The sequence below is a fragment of the Ascidiella aspersa genome, chromosome 2 (genome assembly GCF_963924565.1).
Source record: "Ascidiella aspersa chromosome 2, kaAscAspe10.2, whole genome shotgun sequence".
Taxonomy (NCBI): Eukaryota; Metazoa; Chordata; class Ascidiacea; order Phlebobranchia; family Ascidiidae; genus Ascidiella; species Ascidiella aspersa.
In genome coordinates, this window is record NC_139448.1 from 13,197,037 (window position 1) to 13,222,221 (window position 25,185).

Below are 25,185 nucleotides of genomic sequence, written 5' to 3' on the forward strand. Positions count from 1 at the left end.
GTATATTTAGACCCCATTGCGCTTTCACATTTTTTGACCGGAAACAGCAGTTTTTTTTGAAGTTTATTTGCATTCAATTTATGACGTGATCTTTAAAATTCCTCGTCATCTTTAAAATTCCTTGCAGTTTAAGAACCCCTGATATAGATAAACTACTCAAAAATGTATTTTGCGGGTGCTCGCAGAAGTCATGCAACACTGCTCTTTACTGAGGTGACGGTTGAACAACTTCATGCTGCTCTTTAGGTTGTTAATATCGTAGTCACACTCACTGTTTGCTTAGCGTCTGTTTGAGCAAGTCAGCTGTGAAGAAAGTGCTCCAGAGCCCAGACCTTGCAATCAGCAACAAGTTTTGCTTCATAACTTATCAAAACACACGTTAGTTTTTAATCGTGCTGTTGCAGTTTACACGTTAACGCTGCAATCTGCAATAAAGTTGCAAACGGTGAACAAGGCAGCAGAAGATTATTGTTGATGACGGGATTTCGTCACAGATGTCTTGTCGTGTCCAACGTTAAAAATTTGCCAAAAACAATCTAACGAAAGCTTGTAGGCAAGATAAGTAATAAGTTGAACCTTTAAGCTAGCAACTCTTGAGAAAATCTGCAGTCAACCTGCCAATTCATACAATGAAAATTTAGACTCAAAAAGATTGCTGCTTCTTATTCAGTAATGCCTTTTAACATGAAGTGTATTTTATTTGCTGCATTTGTCGCATGTGCAATTTTCACTTCAGTTGACAGTGCAGGCTTAAAATCAGTGGACCCAAGTGAAGTTCCAAACTACAACTGCTCTAGAAAATGTGCATTCAAGGTTAGTTTGTAGCAATAGATGATTGTTTTTTTGTCCGAAAGTCGTTTTTGTTATTTGATATTGTTGATTGAAGCAATGTTTTTAAATTAAATGCTATTTTTAGTTTGCAACAACACATCAGAATCATGACAGCATGAACCCATATTTTGATTGCATGAAGAAATGTGTTACTGAAAATTGGATCTTGTTTCAAAGTAGTAAGTGTTAAACTTTATTCAATTTTTAATTCTTTTTTTCTGAACTCTATATTCCAAGGTGAGATTCTGTGCATTTTACAGACAAAACTTGCTTGGATGAGTTTGTTGAAAGTGGAAACCAAACTATAACCTGCAAACCAATTGACATTAAAGTACATGAATTTGATTTTCAACTTAAACCAGGAAAACCAAAAGTTGGTTATCTGTTGTTTATCTGGAAACCTTGCCCATATGGAAGGGATGCAGTTAAGGGATACCAGGTAATTAACTACATGTAAACACCAATTGAGCCCCAATACTATGACAGCCTTGTGGTAGTTTTTAAAAACTTTTTGCTAATATGTGAGACAGGGGCTATGCAGATGACTAAAAAACATTTATTTTGCTAAATTTTGTTATCCATGTTTAGATCAAACATGTAATATTCTTTTAATATGTAGATCAACACGCGTGCTGGTGCTAACATGCTGTATCCACTCTGCTGGAGACTAGAATTAACCCGGTTTTTAGCAAGAACAGAAGAGGTATGATTGTGGTCAATATGTTTATTTTTAAAATGCATTGTCACAATCAGATAGTTGTATTACAAACTAGTAATAAATAGTTATATTACCAACTAATAATAGCAACATAAGGTTCATCTTGATAAGGACAATTTTATATATATTTTTAAACCCAAGCAGCATGACGTTTAAAATCTGTCTGTAATATATCAATGCAAAAAATAGTTTTTAGTTGTTGAAAATGTAAAAAACAAATTGTGATATTTATTGCAGATTACTTTTACTGCACTGTACCCGAAAAAGCTTGCCTACCTCACTACTTATCAAGGAGAGATCACTTCGTTTCCTTATAAAGTTGGCGATACTGACAGATTAGCAAGATATCATTACAACTCAAAAGGTATGTATACTTCAATTGAATGGTTGTTTGCAATAACATGTAACTTTGCATTGGGTTATTTAGCAGAAATATTGTATTTTTTGTAGATATAAGTGTTTATTTAATGTTGTCCATTATTTTGAATATAAAATAGAATCATTGTTTAAATAGTTTTGGTTGATATAGTCATGTTATATGAAATTATCCAAACAAATATTTTTTGTTGTTTAGCATGTTCAACTGCAACTCCGAATGTGTGCGACTGCTGTAAGTGTTTGGTATTTGATTGAGTAAAACCAACTGTTTTTAGAAATACATAATTTAAATAATGTGCATTTGTGCCCTTTTTTAATTATATATATATATATATATATATATATAACATAAACTGGCCTGCGACAAAATGTTTCAATTAGTCAACTGGATCATTATATAAAACTTTTAAGACAATATTGGTATATCATATGATTTTAAGTTTGTTTAATTGTATATTTACTTACTTTACAGTATCCAGCATGAGAATAGCACCACCTAATATCACCATATCGGGCTACACTGTGACAATTAGTGTCGAACCAGTGCTGGATTGTTTTCCTGTGAAGGAGTACCATATGTCGGTCGGCATAAAACTTCCAAACAAGAAATTCGGGGCCCCACTGCAGTTTTACAACTTGCCAAGAAAGAATCTTGTAAAATGATTTTTTTTATTTGCGTACCAAATTTAATTTATACATATTGCATTGACTTAGTTTTCCCTGTTTGTAAAACCAAATATAGGTGTTTTATGCCAAGCTCATCCGGTAAAAAAATATTAAAATTGTCTCTTATGATACGAGTTTCGGCATTCGAATTCTATTAAAGATACCCTCAGTTTATTTCTGTAAACTTTCATGTTTAAACTTTTAGGATTCAGGAAAAGCTGTTACAGCCACATTCCACCATATTTACCCGGGAGCCGTTGGATCATATATGACTGCAGGGGTAAGTTTAACATTCTAGTCATCAAAACAATAGTTTCTTTCTTGTTGTAAATGGGTATGTTGTACTCTACCAGGTCTATCTGTACATGTTAAAGCAGGCGCCCAACTTACAGCGATTTGCCAAGCAAAGAATTAACATTACAGGTGAGTAAAATTCTAAAGATTAACTGAAACATAAAACGTAATGTTTACAGATAAACCTGTGTATGGCAATTGCTCCTATAAACAGGCAATATTTTGTTGGTCAATCTGCAGAAATGCGTCTTTTTAACTTTAGTATTACTCTATTAATGCTAAAAAAGATGCTGAATATTTTGATCTGTTTTGTTGGCTTTTGTTTTAGTTGCAATGGTTTTATAGAAGATTACTAATGTTGCCATCGCGCCGCTCAATATACAAGTAATTTAGCACCCGATGAGTGTAAATTAAGTGATTTGATGATGAAGTGCTTCAAAGTTATACATTCGAGGCGGGTGTGCCACTAATCGTGCCCTGTGTGTATGTTTCGTAGACTTACGGTAAAGTGTTTTTTTTTGTATTTGCTGTTGTGCGACACAAAGGCTCGCCAAATCGTGATTTGAACAGCAATACCTACCCTGTTACGTCACAATGCGTGCGAAACTAATATTGTGTGTATGTGTTTACGTAATTGCCCAACAATTGCTGCAGTAAGTAAATGTTGAGGTTAAAATACTCAAGCATTTTTATGAATGGGTATGAAACTTGCAAAGTTTTGTACTTTTCCAAGCGAACTTTTTTTTATATTAGCTTTTTGTTGTCCTAGACTTCTCTCTAAGACGAAATTATATGCCAACATTTGATTAGTTGTATAATAACAGTTTGTACGATCTAACTTTATTGTTTTCGAATAAATTCAGATATGCCTTAAACTCATACCGTATAAATTTGCAACATATTAGTATTAATGTTGCTAAAAACGTCTGATTAAGGGTATATAAAGTAAATGTACTAGTTTGTTGGAAAACTTTTAACTAGTGATAAAATTAAATAATGCGAATACTGGGTGCATATCGTCTCGTTAATTATGTATTGACATAACAAAAAAGTAAATTGATGTACGTGCCGGCATAGAAAAAAATAATCATGTATTCTAAATTTGATGTAGTTTTCTTACTTTTTATCGACAATTTTGCATTTGCCTTTATTTTAAAGTGTTTTTGCGTGATAATTGTTTAGTTCCAAAAAAAAAAACATTTCAAATTAGACATGCGCCGAGAGCGTTTTCCATGCAGTAGTTTAAGCCCTCGCCAGCGGGCTAATACCTCCTTCAATTAAGGAAACCCGCGACAAAGTTTCGGCCTCAAATTACGTTTCTTTACTGTCGATGCAAAGACAGCCCTGTGGAGAGTTGTTTTTTTGACCTTGGCTTCATATAACGAGCAATAACACCCTTGCCTCAATACCAAAAACATTTGGACGAATATTTACCGAAATGTCAAATTTTCTTTGCAAAGAGTAGTGCAGATTGATGCATGAAGCTTGTTATTGTATTTTGGCAACCTGTGCAGCATACTCTATTTGCTGGAAAACTGCCATACAAGGGAAAATCTACGCACCGCGATTCTTTAAGAAAACGCTTCAATCGACTTAAACTGGAGACCGAATAAAAAAAAAAGACCTGGTTTATTGTTTTAAATTGTTATTTTGTTTTTTTCCTAATCACTACACGAAATTCAGATGCACGGTGATTACTAATTTAAAGAAAACCAACGTAGGAGAAGTATTAGTAGGGACGTAAATTTACCAGGTATAATGTGACATATTTGAACATGTTGTTACTTGTTGTATCACATACATTATTACTGCTTGTAAGTGCTGGTTAATGCAACCTTTACACACTTACTGCGAGGGCGTCAAATGACCTTCTCATTTCCCTTGATGTAAAAAAGATTTATTTTTCCTATGTAAATCTATAAAACTTAAAAATTGTTATATGTGAATCATCAATTTAATTGGGCGTTCGCACTGATTATAGAACATGTCTGAGATTTATTTGATTGATTGTTGTTGAGGTGTGTATAGTACATCGCCAAAAGAGCAAGTTCCTGGCCGCTTTTCAAAAGCTAAAGTACAGCTGGTTTTCGGTTCCTAGTCGACGCTTTTACTATTCGGCAATATGAAAAATAAAGCGTCAAGGATCCGGATAAACTGGCACTTGTTTGTACAAGGCCGCAAGTCGCAAATGCTTGGCAGGGCACGAATTGTTCTGCTGTGAAAGGTGCGGTGGCCCGTGTTAAACGTCCGATACTTGACAGTTTATTGCGTTGCCGATACCCGACATTTTGGACAAAAGTATCGCGATCCGATCCGTTACAAAACGTCATTACTACTTAAACAAGTAAAATAGATGAAATTGTAACTTTAAAACTATTTTTATCGTGTTATTAGGTAATTTTGCTTTAGCTTTAAGAAGTTTAGTTACCTATTGTTGTTAACCTGATGTTTTTTGGTAAATTTATCTTTCTTATTTGAATCACCGCCTTGGATTGTAAATCGTGGTTAAAATCCTTATGTTAATTTGGTATCGAGCGACTACCGATACTATGACTCAGGTATCGGCTCCGATTCGATAATATCGGCATCACAAGTCGCGGCCTGTACGTGTCGTCGACTCGTGGATTTGAATAGCTAGGTAGTGACGACCATAACGAAACATGTTTTGTTCTTCTGCGATATAGAAATTTTCCTTTTTTGAATTTTTTAAACTTATACATTTTCAAGAAAGTTTAAATTAATTTTTTTTCGAGTCTATAGTCCGCCGTGCTCATTGTGAAATAAAACAAAATTTATGTCATGTTAAGTTTGCTTTACTTTTCGCGTCTTGTTAAGTTGAGGCCGAAAATTGATATATTATGCGGTTTTTACGTCCAGCTTCAAGGATCCAAAATAATGTGTTTTGCGGTGTAACTTTTCACCTTCGAAGAGTTTTAGTTTTGTTTAATGAAACCGAAAATTAGCTTGTAGCTCTTTTGTCGCATCGAGGACGCAAAAAGTTGCATGGTGCTGCTGCACACTTCTTTTCACATAACCCCGAAAAATGGGTGGAAGGTGAGATCACGCTTTTCTGACTTTGATTCCGTGACAAGGCCCAATTCGAAAACGTACGATATCCACGTTTTTCGGTGTAAATTATGACGTAAGCACTCCGCAATTTCGAGTTCGTGCTGTGCCTTAGCATATCCGGTTGGCACAGAACAGATAGTATTCAAATGGAGTTTCGGAATTTAACTAGCTAAAGTAATAGGTGGTAAAAGTGCCGTTGACGCAGAATATGGCATAGTACTGTTTTATCACTAAACGCAAATTGATACCGACGATGGAAAAATTCATGCAGTTTTTACTAAATACGAACAAGGTTTGCGTTGTTTTAGTTTTTTGTTATGGGGTACGGATTCTTTTTGCATGAACGTAATTTCGTTCATAAATGCAAATACGCATAGTATTTTTTCTTTTCTAAAACATTGTAACTTGTTTTGCACTTGCTAAAATTTTAAGGGTAAACAAGATTGTAATTCACTTCAAACACAACAAGGTCAAATCTACGACACCAAATAGGTCTTCGAATGTTCCATTCTGCCACCTGAAGAAGATTTACTGTGTATAAATGTATAAATAATAAACGATTTGTTTGTTTGACCCAAATAAGGCCTGAGTCTGCTTCAAGCAATTTTTATGTACGCGTTTTAATGACGTCACAAACAGCTATTTGTTCTTGCACATATCGGGAAAAGCTATTTGCATGCGAGTTGTTTTGCGGAATGTTGCCCCTGCCATTTACTTTCGATATTGCCTGACTTATTTAAAATGTAAGTTAAATTTTAATTGTCGATACCAGCATGTCGAACAACCCAATTAAAGCGTCACCGAGTGGCGTTGCTTTACCATGTGATTTACATAAATACAATTAATTCTAAGCTCTTTAGACAGAGTTAAAGTCATTGGCAAGTTTTTTGTGAAAATATGTCATGCTTTCTTTAAACCAGTCTAAACTGAAATCAACTTATAAATTATACGTAAAATCGCATTAAAATGTAAGAAATTATATGTTTTCAAACCCGATCTAAACTGAAAAGAGCAATAATTTTAAGTTGTTATCAAAATGTCTTGAAAAATAAAAAAAATTACTTCAATTTTCACTTGCACCCGGTTCAATCTGAAAAGGCAAGATGTGGCTTCACTGCGAATTCCCGGTATTTATAATATCGCCTACGGCCCCTGCACGCAGGTTCGTGCCACACCCGAGCAAAACCCGCACGTGCGAGGCTCCAAACTGCAAACAACTGCGGCCAAACACTTCCGAGCAGGTCCATCGCCCTTAGCGGTTTTCCAACGTGCCGTCACTCAGGGTGCTGGGGTGAAGCTCGCTCACGACTTTCGAGCACGACTTTCTCGCCGCTTATACTTTTCCGCTCACGTTTGCCGCCTCGCTTCGACGCGCAAGACTTTACGATTCGATGAACTTCCAAGTTCGTGCCGGGGGTCGATAGGACAAAACGCACATTGGGGCACCGTTTCAACATTTACTGATATACTCTGTAGATCAGTGCTTCCCAACCCTTTTGTTCGCGACTCACTTTTAATGCAAGTTTTATTGTGCGACCCACAATGAGATATACCAAACGAATGAAAAACAAATTAATGAGAAAAAGGACAATGTATACACATGCAATACGTACTAAAATAGTCAATGCGACACAACACATCTAATTGTTAAGTATTTGTTAGTAGATTTGTTGCATAAATGTTACGAAAGTTTTATTTTATTACTGACTCTTTCGACAAAAATCTATGATCGGTTGTTTAACTACTTGTAGTTATAACACTGTGATCTAATTAGGAAAGTCGCCAAGTAAGTTTAATTCAAGAATTACGTATATTTGTTCTTTACAAGTGATGAAAGTAAGCCGGAACGGCGTTGCAGTAATATGTTATTTTTCACCAATGCTACCGCCATTTTCCTTTGAAGGATTAATCTAAATTTTCCGTTGCATATTTGTGCACGACATAATGTAATTTAAAAAAACTGTAAAATTTCCAGTTGTCATGGTACCACACTGCCCAAAGATCGTTGTCGAACAGATTTTATTTGAGTGCCCGTACCACCGAAAAAAACAATTTACCAAACAACGAAATATTGAAATATCTTGCGAACGTCTAGAAAAATATAACACGATTGCATTAAAAGTGAGAATCTTGCGCCTTACATACTACTACGTTTTGAGATACGAAATGTCCTTAGTTACCCCATCACGCGCTCCCGGACTAATGTATTTTGCGCTTGCTGATGTAATTGGTGTTTAGTAACTGTACTGTACTAGCTATAAAAAGGAGCATTGCTAAATAAGGACCCAGGGCTTCAAACATACATTTCTCAACAGTTAGCGTCGCTGTGGCTTCTATACTTGATGGTTTGATGCGGTATCCGGGCGGTCGTTAAGTTATAATAAATAATAATTATTCATTGTTATTTTAGTATCGGCGGCTTTGCACGAAACAGTGCTTAAAATGCGACGACTCTGCGATAATACCAAGCTGTTACTACTGCAAGCTTTCGTATTGAACTTCCTGGTCTCAATTCGTGGCTTTTTGCTCGAAATTTTTCGGGAATCAAATGGCAGTTTTACGAGACGGCCTTAACTGAGCTGTCAGGTCAGTCAAATATTGGCGTTGACGTTGAATCTCCGCGCCTGTTTTTCCCTGAAATGCCAGAATTTAAGCGTCTAAGCGCGTTGTAGGGGTTACTTTTCCCCGTAACTTTGCGCTTTCATGTCGCTGGATGTTTTGAATGCTCTGCGTTAGCGCTAGCGCTAGCGCTCGTCAGTAAAATCAACTTCTTTAAATTGGGTTTGACTTGCCGTTCGTTTTGCCCGTGTTTCTACCTGTTTCCTTTATTTCAATAACGCCACATCCTGCGTCGCCCTCTTTTCGGCCCAGATCCTTGAATTGTCAGAATACAACGAACTTGTATTTTAACACTGTGCACTAACCCAGATGTAATTAAATGAACTTGCTTTTATATTACGTACAATAAAATGTCCTATTTCGAAATAGGTATTGCTACCAACTACAAGGCGATTTATCGCTTCCAACGTAAACACATAGATTTCAACATTTAAACCAAAGTGGAAATGGGCACTCGGGTACCATAGTAAAATTGTTAACATTTTCATTCTTAATGTAATCACTAATCACCACAATTAGCATTGCATATTTTTTTTTTGGCTGGTGCTTTGAAAGCATTTTGAGATGCCAGACTTTCCAGGACCTTGAGTAGTTCACGTCATTTTTTGCGGCTTTGTCGCTTTAAATCATACTACGTTTTTTTGCCCTTCCTTGTACATTTGCCCTTGTGTATATTGTCGTGAGCCCGTAAGTAGGTATGCCGCTGATTGAGCACTGCATTGAATGAGTGTTAATACTTTTGATTACTGATTGCCTTGACGTAGAGTAAACATTTCAAAGTTTTAAATGTATTGCACTGTTACGTAGTGATAGTGTTGACCTAGTGCCCGCAAGCTGCAAAACATGTAAATATATGGTTCAAACAATCTCCAATGGTGTTGTAACTTGTATCTCTCCAAAGTAGTTCGTTCATGACCGATGCTTTGCGTTGAAAGCATTCCAAAGCTCGAACAAAAATTGTCCAAAAATGAACAAAATTTTTCCAAAAGAAACGATTTTGGCATGTGACAACAAATCATCGATCGCTTTCATTATTTCAAAGTTTTAAACGTATTGCACTGTTGCGTGATGGTAGTGTTCCGAGATGTTTTTTCTTTACCTAGTGTCCCGCAAGCTGCAAAACATATATATATATATATATATATGGTTCAAAGAGTGTTCAAATGTGATGTAACTTTTTGTAAATCTCCAATAGTATAGTTCGTCTGTCGTTGAAAGCATTCCAAAGCTCGAACAAAAATGTCCAAAAATGGAATAACGATTTTGGCTCGTGACCACGAATCGCTTTTGGTATCGTCCGGTGATGATTTATTGAAAATTTCCGATTGCGAACGTTCTGGGCTTTTGCCAAAAGTTTTGAACGGAGGCCGCCTGCGACCAAACATGTCTGGTCGACAACACGTAAGTGCGGTGCTTATGTAATCTAAAATATGTACAAGCCGACCACTAGAGACTGCTGGTAAGAAGAATGCTGTCAACGTTTGCCCCGGGCTATGCTTCCATCAAATCCGCACCGCTTTTTGTTTGATTGTTTCACAAACCGCCGCACGCTGTTTGTCCTGATCGCGTTTTCAACTTCGTCGTGCCACATTCCAAATTCGCAACCTTTATTTATTTTATCAAAAGTATTCCGATAGTGCTTTGCGCTTTCTCAGATTCGCTAACGAACGAAAAGTGCAGAACATTTTGCGCTAGCATCTAGCTGTATTTTCTAAAATCAGTTAACAAACACAGGTGTATTGGGTAGATTAAACTTGGTCGTTTTAGGCAAAAAATACAGTATATTTGAAACTGCATTTTCCACGAGTTATTTGATCTGTGGACCACTTAGTGTCCATCTGGTGGCTGCTGACGGGTTGTTCCCCCTTTTTTGCACTACCTCATTTGGCTTACCTGTGTTTAATCGAAGGTCTGCTGACTATATTGCGGGCGGCCCGTGACATTCACCCTGACCTGCACGTGAATTATTCAGCAGAACGGGCGGCGGGTGTTTAATAACGCCCACAGCTTTCGAGCCACGGTTTTGTCGGCAACCTGATGTAATACTTGTTTGTCGCCCTAATTATATGGGCCGAAAATTTATTTTCGGGACATATCTTGTTTTTGCCGTTATTCTTTTTTGGTTTCCTATGGTTTCCTATGGTTTCCTATGGTTTGTTTCAGACCGACTTTTGTCCGAAGCTTTATAGAAAAAGTAGACATCGTAGAACCTTCAAATTTTCAGACATGGCGTAGAGTGGTATGTAGGTGCTTTGTAAAAGTTTATGAGGCTGCACTCCCAGGGGCCTTTGCTTGGGGGGTAAAAACCTGAAATATTGCGTTTTAGCACTTTGTAGCTAACGACAGCCATCTAGCAGCAGAAAAACTTTCATACAGAATTCGTTCACATTCGCTTGCTTTGTCCAGCTCGCGTCGCGACGAGGCGGCTGCTGGCATCCCTGCTGCGCCCTATTGTCCCGCGCGTGCAACATTTGTGTTGGAAGTGGCTTGCCTAGTAAAACTATGCACATGCGACTTGCCTTTCATAAAGAGGCCTCTCTAAGTAAAAAAACCTATTGCTCTTACAACACAAAATATTTTACCACCGCAAATTTAAATGCGAATCCTACAGGCAGTGTACACATCTCTGTTAGCACATGTTGTAATTGTTGCACCATTCAAACATATCAACACCAGGTCTAAGCAAATATAATTATACAAGGGCCGCAACAACAAAAAGCTTAAGTTTAACGCATTCTTAACGACGACGTTACAAAGCTACGTCATAACATGGCGTCATAAATAAATAAATCTTGCGTTTATTGGATTTAAATTGGCAAAACTTTCAATATAAAACGTGGCTTATTAGGCACATAAACGTGTTTGCATATTGCTCAAAACTACAGATTTAAACTCTGTTTCAACAGTGATTGCTCAGACCAAGGCATGGTAAAAATTTACACAGTAAAAGTTGGAAAAAGTATAGCAAACCATAGACGTTAAATCATTTAGAGAGAATGAAAATATTGACTTTTTAAACATGCTAGCTGACCAAAATGTAATAACATGGCCGTAAGCATTATCTACGTAAATTTTTATTGATCAAATGTATGTTTCGATCATTTGCCAAAATCTACGCCATATTTGAACCCCCTTCGCTTCAAAGCCATAAGTTATTATATTATTATACACAACTTATAATTGTGTGTAGATATGCTGGATTGGAGTAACATACAGAACAGGTGCAAATAGCAAATATTCTCCAAATACGATGTTTCCAATATTCTCCAAATCGTATTTCATCGTATTGTCGCGGTAATACACAGAGAGGTAAGGCCGTGAATAAAGTTTCACCCACCGTACAATTAACGGAGGGAAGCATTTCGAGTAGGGATGTTCAAGGCAGAATATCGGCGACACATTTATAATGCTTGCTTTAAATGCGGCGTCAGCATTTTTTGGGGCGACCAATTACTTCGCGATAAGCTTCGCCTAATAATTAAGTGTCAATAGGGTGTATTTACCGCCGCAAGTTTAAATGCGAAATCTTAAGGCAGTCTACGCCTCTCTGTTAGCACCTGTTGTGCATCTTGCTCCAACCAGCATACCAACATCAGGCCTAAACTTATCTAGCAAAACTTTCGATTTAATAGTTTGCGTATTAGGCACGTAATAGTGTTTTTCATATTGTTTGAAACGACAGATTTAAAGCCTGTTTTAACAGTGATTGCTCGGACCAAGCTATGGTAAAAAATTACCTAGTGAAAGTTTGCAAAAGTATAGCAAACCATAGGCGTTAAACCATTTTTAGTCTTTAAGAGAATGATAATATTTGATTTTCAAACACGTAAGCTGGTCAAAATTTAATAAAATAGCCATATGCATTATCTAAGTAAATTCTATTTATCAAATATATGTTTCGATCATTCCCCAAATTCTACGCCATATTTGAACCCCTTTCGCATCAAAGGCATATTTTAAGTGGGGAAGTTTTCGGCCCATATCTGTTTTTGCTTGCAGAAACAAGTTAAGGAAAATGAAAAACAAAATATATAATATACAGTACACAATACGAAATATTAAAAAAAAAATTAAAAAAAAAAAAATTAAAATAAAGTAAAAATTGAAAATAAACACTAAGCCCTGAAAATATATCCCCTGACAAAATATACAACAACCGCACCCCCGTCTAGTTCCTTGCTGTTTTTTCACGGCCGCAGCCCGCTTGCGGTTTTGCCTTTACCGAGTAAACAGCGATGCGTAATCAGGGGCTACGGCATGAGTCGCGAAGCGTTTTAAATCGGGTCAAATCACTTAAAAAAAATACATTGCTCTTAAATCCTATATAATATAAAAATGGAAAGTAAAAAGCGTTTTTCGTTATGCTTCTAATAATGATTTTGGCATAATTGGGTCACTGGTAATGTGTTGTTTATACTGTATAGTTCATTTGTCAAGATTACCAACAATCGGAACTGTGTGTTGCTATTTTTCTTTGGAGTTGCTTGAAATGTATAAACTGGTTGCCATAGTCTCGACATCACAAAACATAAGTCTGTATTTAATGATCTTGCATTAGACTTATGAAAAAATAGCACTAGAAAGATGCAATTGAACTAGATTGAATTCTTTTTCAGAAATTCCAATTTAGAATTTGAAAAACACAACATGTGCGAAAGACACTTAAAGTAAAGTTCAGTCATCTTGTGCCTAACTAAGCATATCTCATATGTTGCTCCACGTAAACATCATCACAAAATTAACACCACGTGGACCTGCGCGAAGCGTCCTTTTCGTAGCACCGTACCCGCTCTTTTCGGAATTATTGATTTCTGATCCCTTGCTCGCGCCATAATCACTGCAGCCTTTAATGGGCTTTCGGGTACGTACTTGGTTAAAAGTTATGGCTTTTTAAGTTTAGACAAGTGTTGGAGTTCGCTAGGTCGATGTACTCGTCGATGTTTTTCTTGTTCTTTACTAAGCTTTCGTGCAGATGACTGGCACCACTTTGAAACATTATTTGTGAACCAAGATAAATGAATATAAGTTCGTTCCGATTGTATGAATCTTAACAACTTAAAACAGGTTGCCATACGGTCAAAAGCCATAAGCGAAATGTTGTTCCGAATAAAATCAATTTGCTTATGTTAGTAGCCCCGCATATTTTTTATAATTTTGGTGTCCTTTCCTGTTTTTTAGCAGCAGATTAACACAAAACATCGAAATGCGATTTTTTAATCATATTTAAAAGTGTTGACAACGCTTAACAATACTTGATGGTTTGGAGGAGTGTAACTTCCTGTATATGCCCATGAGCTTGAGTGTTCTACCCACCATATAGTGCAGGTTACCCTGGTTTGCAACGCTGTATTGCAGTGTTTTATCGATTTACCTTATTCAAGTGTGATTTACCTCGTTTAAGTTAGTCGATTTACATTATTCAGCCACAGTATTGCTAGAATGCTGATATGTTGTTTCGGGCGGTTAGTGGAAGTAGACGATAAATAATTAGGAAGCAGTTATGAGCGCCTGCGTGAATTTGGCCTAGTATTAATTGAAATATGATTTTGAGGTAATTATAATCATCGTTCGTTGTCAATTTGCGTATCGCGCTATCCTGTGAATAATTAATGCAATTATTGACGTACTTGCCTATAAAAAAACAGGTCTTGAAATAAGGACTAAATCATTTTATAACAAAATGGCATTAGTTGATTACTTTTGCAGTTGTGCTAGGCTTTTCAGACGGTCGCTTTTTGTGATCTGTCGTACAGATATCAGCAAATCATTCTTGACAACATGTACTACCTACTTCTGTATGGGCTTAGATATTCGTTCCACGTCTACTCTTGACAATGATGTAATTTGTTGATCCCTTCACGGGCGTATTGACATTGGGTCATTTATCTTGAAAATGACGAGATAAATACTATTTACTACTTGTTGTAAACTATATTACATACTGTAGTTGGGTGCCTCGTCGTTTGTGCAAGATTCATGTCTACAAGACATCGTTAATGTTCCCTTCATGCCCCAAAGCTCGTGTTTATGAGGATTGCGAAATTTAGAGTCGGTGCAGTTTTGAATTTACTGCCATCCCTTCGTGCAGTGTTGTGACGTCGTGTACCCACAAATTTTAATAGAAATATTCACTTTAACCATCTGTCGTTTTTTTATGAAACAAAAATGGGTATATCGAACAAAACAGTCCTCTCTGTGTATAATGTTTCACCAAATTAACACTTCGGTTATTTTTCTATTAACAAAGAAAAGACTGTGGATTTGCCACAAAATGGCCGTCTGACATAATTACCCGATTGACCATTATACCCAACACGAAAAATATTACACTGCCGACGAAATCAACTCGCTAAAAACAAGGACACAGATCTCGGTAACGTTACACCAAGTAATCGTGTCCGCTTGACGCATATGCCAATAGCGCCTTTTTTGTCATTCGTGTATTAAACTCGAATTTATTTGCTCTTAGCCTGGGAGGCCGAGCCGCGCATGAAAGAGCTGGAAGCATCGGGTGCCGTGCGGGCGAGTTTCCGAGTTGCCGGCGCCGATTACGGCATCGAGAGGTACTCGGTGCGACTCAACTTTCACCCGGAGGGAGACGACAGCAAAATCGAGCCCGTCAGCATCCGGAATTTTACCGCGGTCGACGACGTGAGTTGTTGCACTTAATATGGACCTCGTGATTTTTGTCCTGATAAAGGGGAACCCGCCGCTTAGGCCAGACCGATAAAGCGTAAATTTATTTATATAAATAAAAAGGGCGCATGGGCTTTGTGCCAAAAAAACATGATATCCGGAGAAGAGTTTAATTTTAAATGAATACTCTCAAGGCCGACGAGACATAACAAGCTTAGACGGGTTCTGGTTTATGCGCAAGTAAATATTTTAAGTTGTCAGTGTATCGATTAAAAACTCTTGATATATGTCAAACCTGCATTGTAAATCACCTTGTTCGTGTATAACAGGTATAACCAACTGATGTTTGATTGCGATCGACTGAAATATTTTTAGAGACTCTCGATCGACTTGTTCGGTAAAAAAATCACAAAAAAATTTATTACCATTTTGATCGTGTTGGTTACCCCTTCGTATGACGTTGGTTTGCAAAAATATTCGGGCTTGCTTCCTTTATTCATGTAAAATTTCAGCACCGACCGAATCACAATGGCTCTCGTTTCTGTCGCGCGCCAAACCTGCCCAGTAAATAAACGCTAAAAGCAATATGCTGTTTTAAACGCGTAGCCGGGGGCGTGTGCGTCGCCGCTGTGCCCCCCAATTATCGCGCTCGGCTAGACGCGAAAAAGTCGTCGCCGCTTCGCTGATGCGACCACGCGACATTCCGAGTTTGCGCGAGCAACATGGTTGAGCCGAGGGTGGCAACGACGCCATGCTGAACCTAAATGTTCACTTTCTGCATTTGGTTTTGGTGTTATTGGTTAAGCGCTTCATGCGCGCCGGGTTTGTCCTACTATCAACCTTTTGTTCTACCGCGACTTACGTGTTGTCTGCATGGGATCTGTAGACGCCATTTGTGTAACGATCATACAGATCGTTACCGGACAACCACTCACAAGAGGAAAAATAGGACAAGTTTGCTTAAATATAACTCGCGCAATTTTTTCAATTCGATCAACTTTCCCAACTGTGTTTTTCAATATACACGCAGCAGCAATAAAAAGTTATTTAATAAACTATTTGCGGAAACGGTATTTCAATGAAACTTTAAACCAATAAACTAAAGTGAATAATATTTTGTGCGAAGATGATTAACTCTGAAATTAGCGGTTTTAGTATACTTTACTTGGTACCAATACGGAAAATTAAATTATCCCAAGGCAAGCTCCTTTCGTTTTTGTGTATCTGTTTTTTTTTATTTCACTGGAGAGCATTGGTTAAAAGTTTTTTTTCGTAAAACCTAACTGCGGCAGAAAACTTAAATTTGGTGACTAACAAGGCTTTGTTGAAGTCAAATTTGGAAAACTAAACTAAATTTAGGAAAACTAACGATTCTATCTCTTGTAAAAGCTACTTTGGACCTAACGCTCCCATAGATACGTAAAGGTGAGGTTTATCAATGCACCTCCACTATATCAAGTTTGCCTGGTGTGCACATAATTTTATGTTTGAATAAGCTTACATTTAAAACAGCGGGAAGGAAGATACAAGAGTCAGCTGATAACGGTCTTACTTTGCATCTATTCTTTCAGGCGAATGTTTTCTGATTTTAGCGTCCGATAACTTTGTTTGGTGTTGTCTAGTATACTGACAGTGTCAGCTCTCATGACGCGTTTCGCGTTACCACGTTCCTCGATTATTGGACCAGACACTCCTCTTCACGTGTAATGTTGACAGTCCGGTTCTTTTTAAAAAAAATAAAGCCATTTAAAATGCTTGTCGGTTCTAAAAACGTGATTCAAACCAAATTGTTTTTTTAAGTAGTGACACTGATAAATAAATTTAGATAGGCTTTAATTTACATTGAAAAAACAAAACAATGAACCGTAATTTCGACTCATTTCTTGCAGGCAGACAACGGCACCATCTCCACCAAATACTATAAATTGAAGCCTGGCCTTTGGAGTGTACAGGTTTGTTTTTATTTTCTGAGGGTGTAGCATCATGCAACGGCACATTGAAAGTCAAATTTGGCTGAAATCGATGCTTTTCTTATTTGCCACATGAAATTTGGAAGCTAGAATTTTTGGTGTCTAGGAGTTATATATATAATATATATAGTATATACTGTAATCCAGTAACCAGAAATGCTAGGAAATCGTAAAACTAAATAAAATCTTGCGTTTTGGGCGAGAATTAAGTAGCACAATGGCACAAAGCAAAAATCAGTACTACTAAACTCACAAAACGCTTCAAATTTTTTTTCATTGTGTGTCCATACTTTTTAAACACATATACACTACACACTCCAACAGATAATTTGTGATATAACCGTGGCAGAAAATTTCTATAGGTTTGTTTAGAGAGGCATTTGAGCTGTTTCTATGTTTAATAAAAACTTGCATCCAATACATTTAATGTTCTGGGTTCTCGTATAGTAATATCTTTTTCATTGTATAACTGGTGTGAGTATTTTGCCTTGGGCTATTTTTACACATAGATGTGTATATTTTGGCAATTCCACAGTTCTGAGTAGCAGATTTGGAATATAGTTCTCTGCATTTGTAGTTTTCTGTATTCCCATTATGGTAAAAGGAACTTCATCTAATAAGTTTACCATAAAATTAACGGCCCTGTTGTAAAACGTTTAAACGGCAGTTTAGTATTCTTTCCAGCTCGGTAACAATTGCGCCTTAAATCTTTCTCCTAAACCAGCCTCGTTTTTTCGCAGGTGCGCGAATTTCACGTGGAGGTTCGTCAGCCCAAGTACCACAGGATAGGACCGGGCTCTTACCAGAAACCAAACTGGAGTGCAAGGAGCGAAATTCGAATCCTGACTATGTGGCAGAGATACGGTAAGAACAGGGATCAGGGCGCGACCGCTGAAAGCATCGGTCGTATTTATTTATTTTTTAGTTTATTACCTGTTTTTAAATCAGCAGGATTAAGGTCGGTAACTGCAATATTTTATGTTTATATTTATTGAAATTAGGTATTATGGGCAATGTTATACAAAAAATTAGTTTATTGTAGAAGCAACACGAAATAATAATTACATTCGAACTTAATAATGCCATTGTGGAGAAGCATTGATGTAAACTCACTGAACAATGTCACTAGAACCGGCTGTATTTTCCTCACATTGATCTTAACAGGATTGAACGAATGATTCTCGCAATTTTTTGTAATAATGTATTTGAAAAAAGTCTTTACCACTGACCAAAGGTTTTTGTTTGCCAAAAAAGTATCGACTTATTGCTATTTAACCTTTAAAAACTAGCCCCAGCACGACAAAATCAAACTTTATATAAAATCGCTCATCTAAACATATCCAAACGCCAAGAATTAAAATATGCTAAATGATTTTACAATTTAGTAAAACCAAAAAAATAGTGTCGACTGTGGACAATACATTCATAATTGGTATTTTTGTGCGTATTAGGACTTAAAATACGCAAAATCGCTAGGCCAGCGAGCGAAATCAGTAAACTCTCCCTTTCTCTTGATGTTTCAAAGTTCTTGGATGTAAAATAGTGCTTCAAAATCGGGTCTCGCGAACGGAAGTAACGATCAGCATTTTACCTTGCGCAAAGTTTGCATCCAAAATCTTGCATATAGTCCGCAACGGACGCGTCAGTTTAAATATTGCGCCGTTCGTCTTAGGAGCTCAAATGGCTAATTTACATGGCCAGCCCTTAAAGCGCTTCCAACTTCAGCCAAAATTTTGGCCACCCTTACACATTTTTGTCGACCTTTTGGATAGCTGCGTTAGACGCATCCGTCTTTTTTAGCAATGCTTTTTCGCGAGCTTATCGCACGAAAATTGGAGCCGGCCAGGCTTTGGGATAACTCTCGTCTAACTAATAAGGCAATGATTATTGATGAAGGAGTCTTGTAGCCTCTCGAAACTGCATCCTGCGCCGCGGCATACAATGGCCGGAAAGTGTTGGCCGCGGCAAGTCCCGTGCCGGCTTGTCTGACCGGTTTCCACGCATTGTTGCGGAATCCCGGAGAAGTAATATCGCCGCTAAAGCGATACCCCGGTCTTTGTCTTTTCTCCCTGTCTACTGGAAGTGGCGAACCACGTGTTGCGGTGCTCATAGGATTTCAAACCTCGGATAGCGTTCCCGCGCTAAAATGAAGGGAACAATTGACATAGTTAGGGACCTTAATTCGTTTAAGCAAAGTTTTGTCCTTTAACTGGAGGGGGTTAAATGGTTGGTGGTGTGGTAGGGGAGGGAGAGGCCCATGGACTCAATCTGTCACACATGTCCTTCTTAAAATTAATTTGATATCTTGTTCTTGCTGTAAATGTCACAAATCTGGGTTCGACAAACTTAAAACCTTTAAGTTTGGTCCAAAAACACGCACGCGAGCTGCATGGCGTTTTTTGTTTGCATTTTTTCCTCCGTGACCAATACTTGCTTTAGACCAGGGATGTCCAACCTGCGGCCCTCGGGCCACATTGCGGCCCGTCTGAAATTTTGGTGCGGCCCGCTAGTCATTTTGACTTCCAAGTAGTATTTTAAACGTTCAATATTAGCCTAATTTAAATGTACCAGTCAGCTTTTAGGGGCGCACTAATCGTATAGTATTGGTAAAAATATATATATATAACTCTAAAGGTTCGTTATACTCTAAAGAGCAATACTTAATCTTGAAACGTTATAGGTTCTGCGGCCCATTAAATTATTTCAAGTGTCAATGCGGCCCACTATAATAAAATGTTGGACATCCCTGCTTTAGACTATCACCCAGAGCACTAAATAAGGCACACCTCATCGTAACGAAGTTCAAACTGCCGTGCTGTTTTTTTGCATTAATGTTGCAATAATGTGTACTATTTGTGTTGATAATATAAGAAATACTTTGTTAATGAATTTTTATGTGTCGCCTATTTTCTAGAATGGGGCCTTTAACCTAAATCTGATTATGGCGTCCGCGACGCCATTCGTACGTTGCGGACGATTCATTAGTTTTTTCTCTGTGCGCAAAATATTTCAAATAATTAATAACATGGTAAAACGTTGGATTTTACATTTAATTTAAATTGTATTCAATCTTAATTTCGTCTGCAACTAATTTCCATACTCTTTATAATTGTGTCGTTAGTCGTTACAAATACTTGTACGAGAAATGCTGATCTACATAATTACATTACCAGGCTAACGCTGAAGGAATCACAGATATCAAAAAAAGTTTTGTGTAGTTCGTCAGCTTTTATTTTAGGAGCCTCTTTATAAAGTAATTGTGTGCTGATTTGAATAATGTGACTCGAACTGCTGAATAAGTATACACTGCATTAAAGTTTACCATAAAAAAATAAAACATTGACAAAAAATGTTAGGCGGCTTGCGGCCAAATTTGTTTCAACTTAACTTGTGCAAATGCTTTAATCTGCAATCGACAACTTAATGAAAAGTGCTGAGGTATGCACAGATTTATCAAGTTTGTTATTTAGGCCGCTCGTTACTTTTAATCCCACGATAAGTGTCAAGTAGCAAACTTGGATATAGATATTTCTTAATCAGCATATGAAACGAATTACTGCTTAAACTGTACACTACTGCTTACTTTTACCTATATGCCCGAAATATAATCACCTGATTGTTGTTGCAGCCAACTCCAGTTTCATTCCCATCATTGCCGTCATCGTGGTGCTTGCGCTTCTGGTTCTCGTTGCCATTGTATTTCTCTACTCTTGGAAGAAAGGTAACGTCTTCTTTTAAAACAACTTCAGAAATCTGAATACTTTTTGTTGACTGTTAAGCCCTATTCATACTAACAGGACATTTTGATGAAAACGAATGTTGCACATGTAATGGTGCATCAGAGTATATAATTAGCCGTTATTTGATTTGAAAATCGACTTGATATTGAAATGTTATGCGCTGCAGTGTGTAAAAGCATTAAGGTAATGTCATTTTACTCAACTGTTCTCCCATAAAGCCTATTTTGATTCATGAAGCATATTAACTGCTACACGAGATTGTGCTTATATCTATATGTTTCAATAAAAGTATAGTAATGTTTTTAGCGCACAACGCCGTCTTTAATTTACCTTCATTCGCTCGTGTACCGACAACACTTTATAACAGTGCTCCTCGGTAAAAACGCTAATCTTTCATCTATGACATATTTTGCTTTCTACCGACCGAGCATCAAACTTAGCGTTCCGCGTCCTACTTTTTCCTAATGTAAAATATACTCAACTAACGACACTTGTCCCCATGTACAGGGCTGTGCGCCGGAGTCCGCTACTACGTTCCGGACGGCGTCGCAAAGTGGCTCGACTCGCAGACATCCAGCGAGCTGAAATCGGCCGGCGAGGGCGGCCTCAAGTCCCGCAAAGTGCTGCTGGTGTGGCAGGCCGACACCCGGTCGGTCGAACTGGGAGAGAAGCACGCCAATGTCGTCAGGTGAGTTACCTAAGCTTGTCAGTTTGCATGGCCGCTGCGAACAGACTCGGAAATCTAGATAATTATAGTTTTTTGTTTAATTATTAGAGAAGAAATGCGACTAATTTTAAATTGTGAATTGCCTGTATGCTTTAAGTTATAATGCAATTCGGATTTTACCAAAAATTCTACTTTGTCCAACGGCATTTTTAGTCTCTTAGTCGAAACCAAAGAACTTAATTTAAAACTTGAGTCGAAACGACTTGCAGGTGTTTTTCGTGCTTACTTACATGACAACGAACAGGGCCCTATTAAGTAAAAAAGGGGGCGTTTGTCTATTCTAGGTATAACCGACTAGTCGTTACCTGAGGTCGAAGTTTTACTAAAACCTTCTAGAATCTATATTAACCGCAAACCTCACCACCCACATGGGCAGAAATAAATTTCATTCCGCGTGTCTTCCCCACTTAGAAACATACCCTTGTTCAGCTAGATTTATTGTTAATTTCGTTTAAATTCGACCTAGGGCCAAGGCGAAGTGTACTGTTCAGTGTATGCTAAAAAACGCATAAATAATATACAATATGAACAAAAAAGCCGCAAGGCCAACACAGGTTGGCCACTTCTGTCTTTACTGAAGAAATGACGAGATCTGCGTACCGGCAATGTATTAGTTGAATGTCACAGCTAAGTTTCCTTGCCCAAACGATTCATAGCGGTGAACGACCTAGCATCGACGGATGCATTGACCCGAAATTTTTAGATTTCTATGCTAAACCACAGAAAACCATTATCGATATAACGTGGACCAACGCTCCGACGAAAAATGCTTTTAACGAGTTTTGTTTGTTAACTTTATCAGGTTTATGTCGAATGTGGTTAACCTTTCTAACGCTCTAACCAAGTGGTTGTTGGGTGCTATGTATAATACCTCACCAGGCGAATAACAAAAAGAATACTAATTTGTACTACTAATGTTAAGTTTTCGGGTCAACTTAAAGTCGAATTGAGTTCATGTCGGTGATTTGTTTGTTGTTTACTCTTTCAAGTGAAGCATTTAAGTCGATCTTAACAAGTATTTATTTTTCAACGAAGTGGACAATTATTTTTTTTTATTGTGTTGACCATGAAATTCGATGCTCGTTTTGTTTTCGAATTTTAAAAACGCGTCAAGTAATCCTATTTTTGAGGTCTTTAAAAAACTGCCCCTTGCGTGCCTAAGCCAAAATGTTAGATCGTTTAATTCTTTCTTGTGCCATTTGAACTTGTTCTTCGAAATGTCACACACTTTATTAGCTAGAGACCTTTTCAAATCGTAGTTGGAGCTCTTTTGCGAGGAAATCCCAAGTTGCACGCCAGCTATATGCTAATCATAAATAAAGTCAGATCCAAAATCCAAAGTTGTCCGAAACGCTGGTTTTAAACCCGCTGAAAAAAATACAGGTTTGTAAAGTCCCATCTCCTATGCAAAAAACGAAAAAAAGCGTTGCCGAACACGCGCCGACCATAAAGGCACAGGGCCGGATTAAGGTTTTCATGGACCTGGGGCTGTATGGAAGCCAGGGGCCTGTTGGTCATTTTCATTCTGTCCAACCAGAAATAACATGAAATAGCATTGTTTTATTCACTTATCAAACAGATTCAATTACCATGTATTCTAGCTTTAGATAAAGCAAAGCTGTTGATAGCTTCGTCGCTGTTTTTTTGCCAAAAATCTAGTTTTTTTATGCAGAGTAGAGCTGACGCATGCAAACTATTTTGGCCAGAAGCACATTTGATTCTTTACTCTTTAAGGACTGAAAATGGGCAACCGTTTGAACAATTAGCAATCATTATCCAACTATACATTCTTAGTACAACAGATACGTTAATTCATTTTCGTTAATAGAGCTAAACATTGAGCTTCTTTGCTACTTTCAAAGTTAATCGTACTTCTTTTAGCACTGCAGAAAAATAAATCATCTTTTTTCAGTTTTTCGGCTATTTTCCATTAAAATCTCAGTCACCTTTTTCGATTTTGCAACATTTTTAGTTTTTCTTCTGCCTTTTTATAGTTTTTTGCTTAATAGATATTTTACGTCAACCTATAACACGATCTGACACCAACGGTGGTAGGCCTACCTCTAGATCATCATGGTTCAACTACAGGCCCGCGCGGGCCAAAAGTGGCCCGCGGACTCTCTTTATTGGCCCGTGATCTGATTTCAATGGGCCAGTAATGAAATCAAAAAATATTTTTTATTCAGTCGAGTCGCCGGCCACACAAAGTGTTTTGAAATATATAAACGCAAATTTTATTTCGCTTCACGCGTATGTTTTACGATAACTTAGTATGTTTGGAATTATGCCATGCCAATGCATGAAGGCCTGTACTATTTTTACATTTTCTATGTGTCCACACCGAACTCTGTATGGCCTTCGACTCGGTACAAACTGAAATGTCTGTCAAATGATCTGGTTACTGCACCTTTCTTACACCTTCGCAATATTGTATCATAAGTAACACCTATTCGACTTTTTAGACGAGATAAACGCAATTGATGTACCGTATTCCGCGTTTCGTGCGAACTTTTTACGTGTATACGGTTTAGCCTTTCAGGTGTGCAGATAATATAGTGCTAATCTTTTTGTGTGTGTTCAAGTAAACTTCTATGATAAACGTTTTGGCGAACGGAAAATGAAAAAAAAACAATTTTTTTCGTGCTTCGCGCGGTGAATTTGCTTCGGTTGCTCAATTGCACATCAATCGTTTCAAAAACCGCACGTTTCTAAAGATATTATGAATCATGACGTAATTTTGACGTCATATGTCCCCTGCCAACTAAAATTCGGATACGCCATTACATCTTTGGCCCGCCATATAAAACGAATTGCTTCTGTTGGCCAGCGACAAAATATAATTGGACCACGCTGCTCTAGATTATAACTTAACATTTTTTACAGAGATAACGTCGATTGGTCTTAATAAGTTGTTGCGTATGGGCCTATTTTTTCGGTGGGCCTGGGGCTGCAGCCCCCGCCTTAATCCGCCCCTGCAAAGGCATATCCAAAAAGTTGACCGAAGCGCTATTTATAACATCAAACCCGACGAAAAAGCGAATATGTAATTTAATCTCTCATGCCAAAAATCAAAAATACGTAACCGTTGCCGAAAACGCGCCACCACTTTGTTCCACAAATCGAGAAAAACTATTTTTTTTTTAAAGTGATTATTCGGTCTGCAGATATCGAGAAAAACTGTTTTTTATCAAGTGTTTATTCCATCTACAGGCACCTGGCGTCCTTCCTGTGTTCGGTGTGCGGCCTCGAAGTGATCTTGGACATGTTCGAGGAGACCCAGGTTTCTGTGGCGCTCTCCAAGTGGATCCACGACTCGTACGAAAAGGCAGAATTCGTCGTCTTCATTTGCCCGCACTTCGACTGCGATCTCGAACCTGAGGACGGCCTCTGTCGGCCGCTGGTCGGCGACTTCAACTACCTCTTTAGGTGAGTGACGTCATCTCGTGCCCTCGCGTCACCCCTTAAGTTTTTATTTTCCTCCTCATGCCTTTTTGGAAGTCATTAAAAGCTGTTTTCGGGTTGTTTAGTGAGTTCTGT

At 37.8% G+C, this 25,185-nt stretch overlaps 1 protein-coding gene and 1 long non-coding RNA gene across 2 annotated transcripts in view; both read left to right on the top strand.

The window, feature by feature from the left end:
- The first annotated feature begins 285 nt into the window (after positions 1–285).
- Positions 286–1,264, top strand: LOC146163784 (uncharacterized). The gene is made up of 3 exons (XR_014494506.1): positions 286–813; positions 917–1,010; positions 1,092–1,264. It is a non-coding gene; the product is annotated as an uncharacterized LOC146163784 (long non-coding RNA).
- Positions 1,265–1,454: 190 nt separating this feature from the next.
- LOC146163785 (uncharacterized) overlaps positions 1,455–25,185 on the top strand; it is a 30,714-nt gene continuing 6,983 nt past the window's right edge. Inside the window, exons 1-12 of the mRNA XM_083381317.1 lie at positions 1,455–1,534; positions 1,787–1,913; positions 2,124–2,159; positions 2,400–2,581; positions 2,799–2,873; positions 2,947–3,016; positions 15,045–15,226; positions 17,101–17,163; positions 17,922–18,045; positions 20,810–20,902; positions 21,429–21,609; positions 24,859–25,074. Coding sequence (XP_083237443.1) covers positions 1,475–1,534; positions 1,787–1,913; positions 2,124–2,159; positions 2,400–2,581; positions 2,799–2,873; positions 2,947–3,016; positions 15,045–15,226; positions 17,101–17,163; positions 17,922–18,045; positions 20,810–20,902; positions 21,429–21,609; positions 24,859–25,074 — 1,409 coding nt within the window. The 5' untranslated portion in view covers positions 1,455–1,474. The remainder of the gene's footprint in view (positions 1,535–1,786; positions 1,914–2,123; positions 2,160–2,399; positions 2,582–2,798; positions 2,874–2,946; positions 3,017–15,044; positions 15,227–17,100; positions 17,164–17,921; positions 18,046–20,809; positions 20,903–21,428; positions 21,610–24,858; positions 25,075–25,185) is intronic.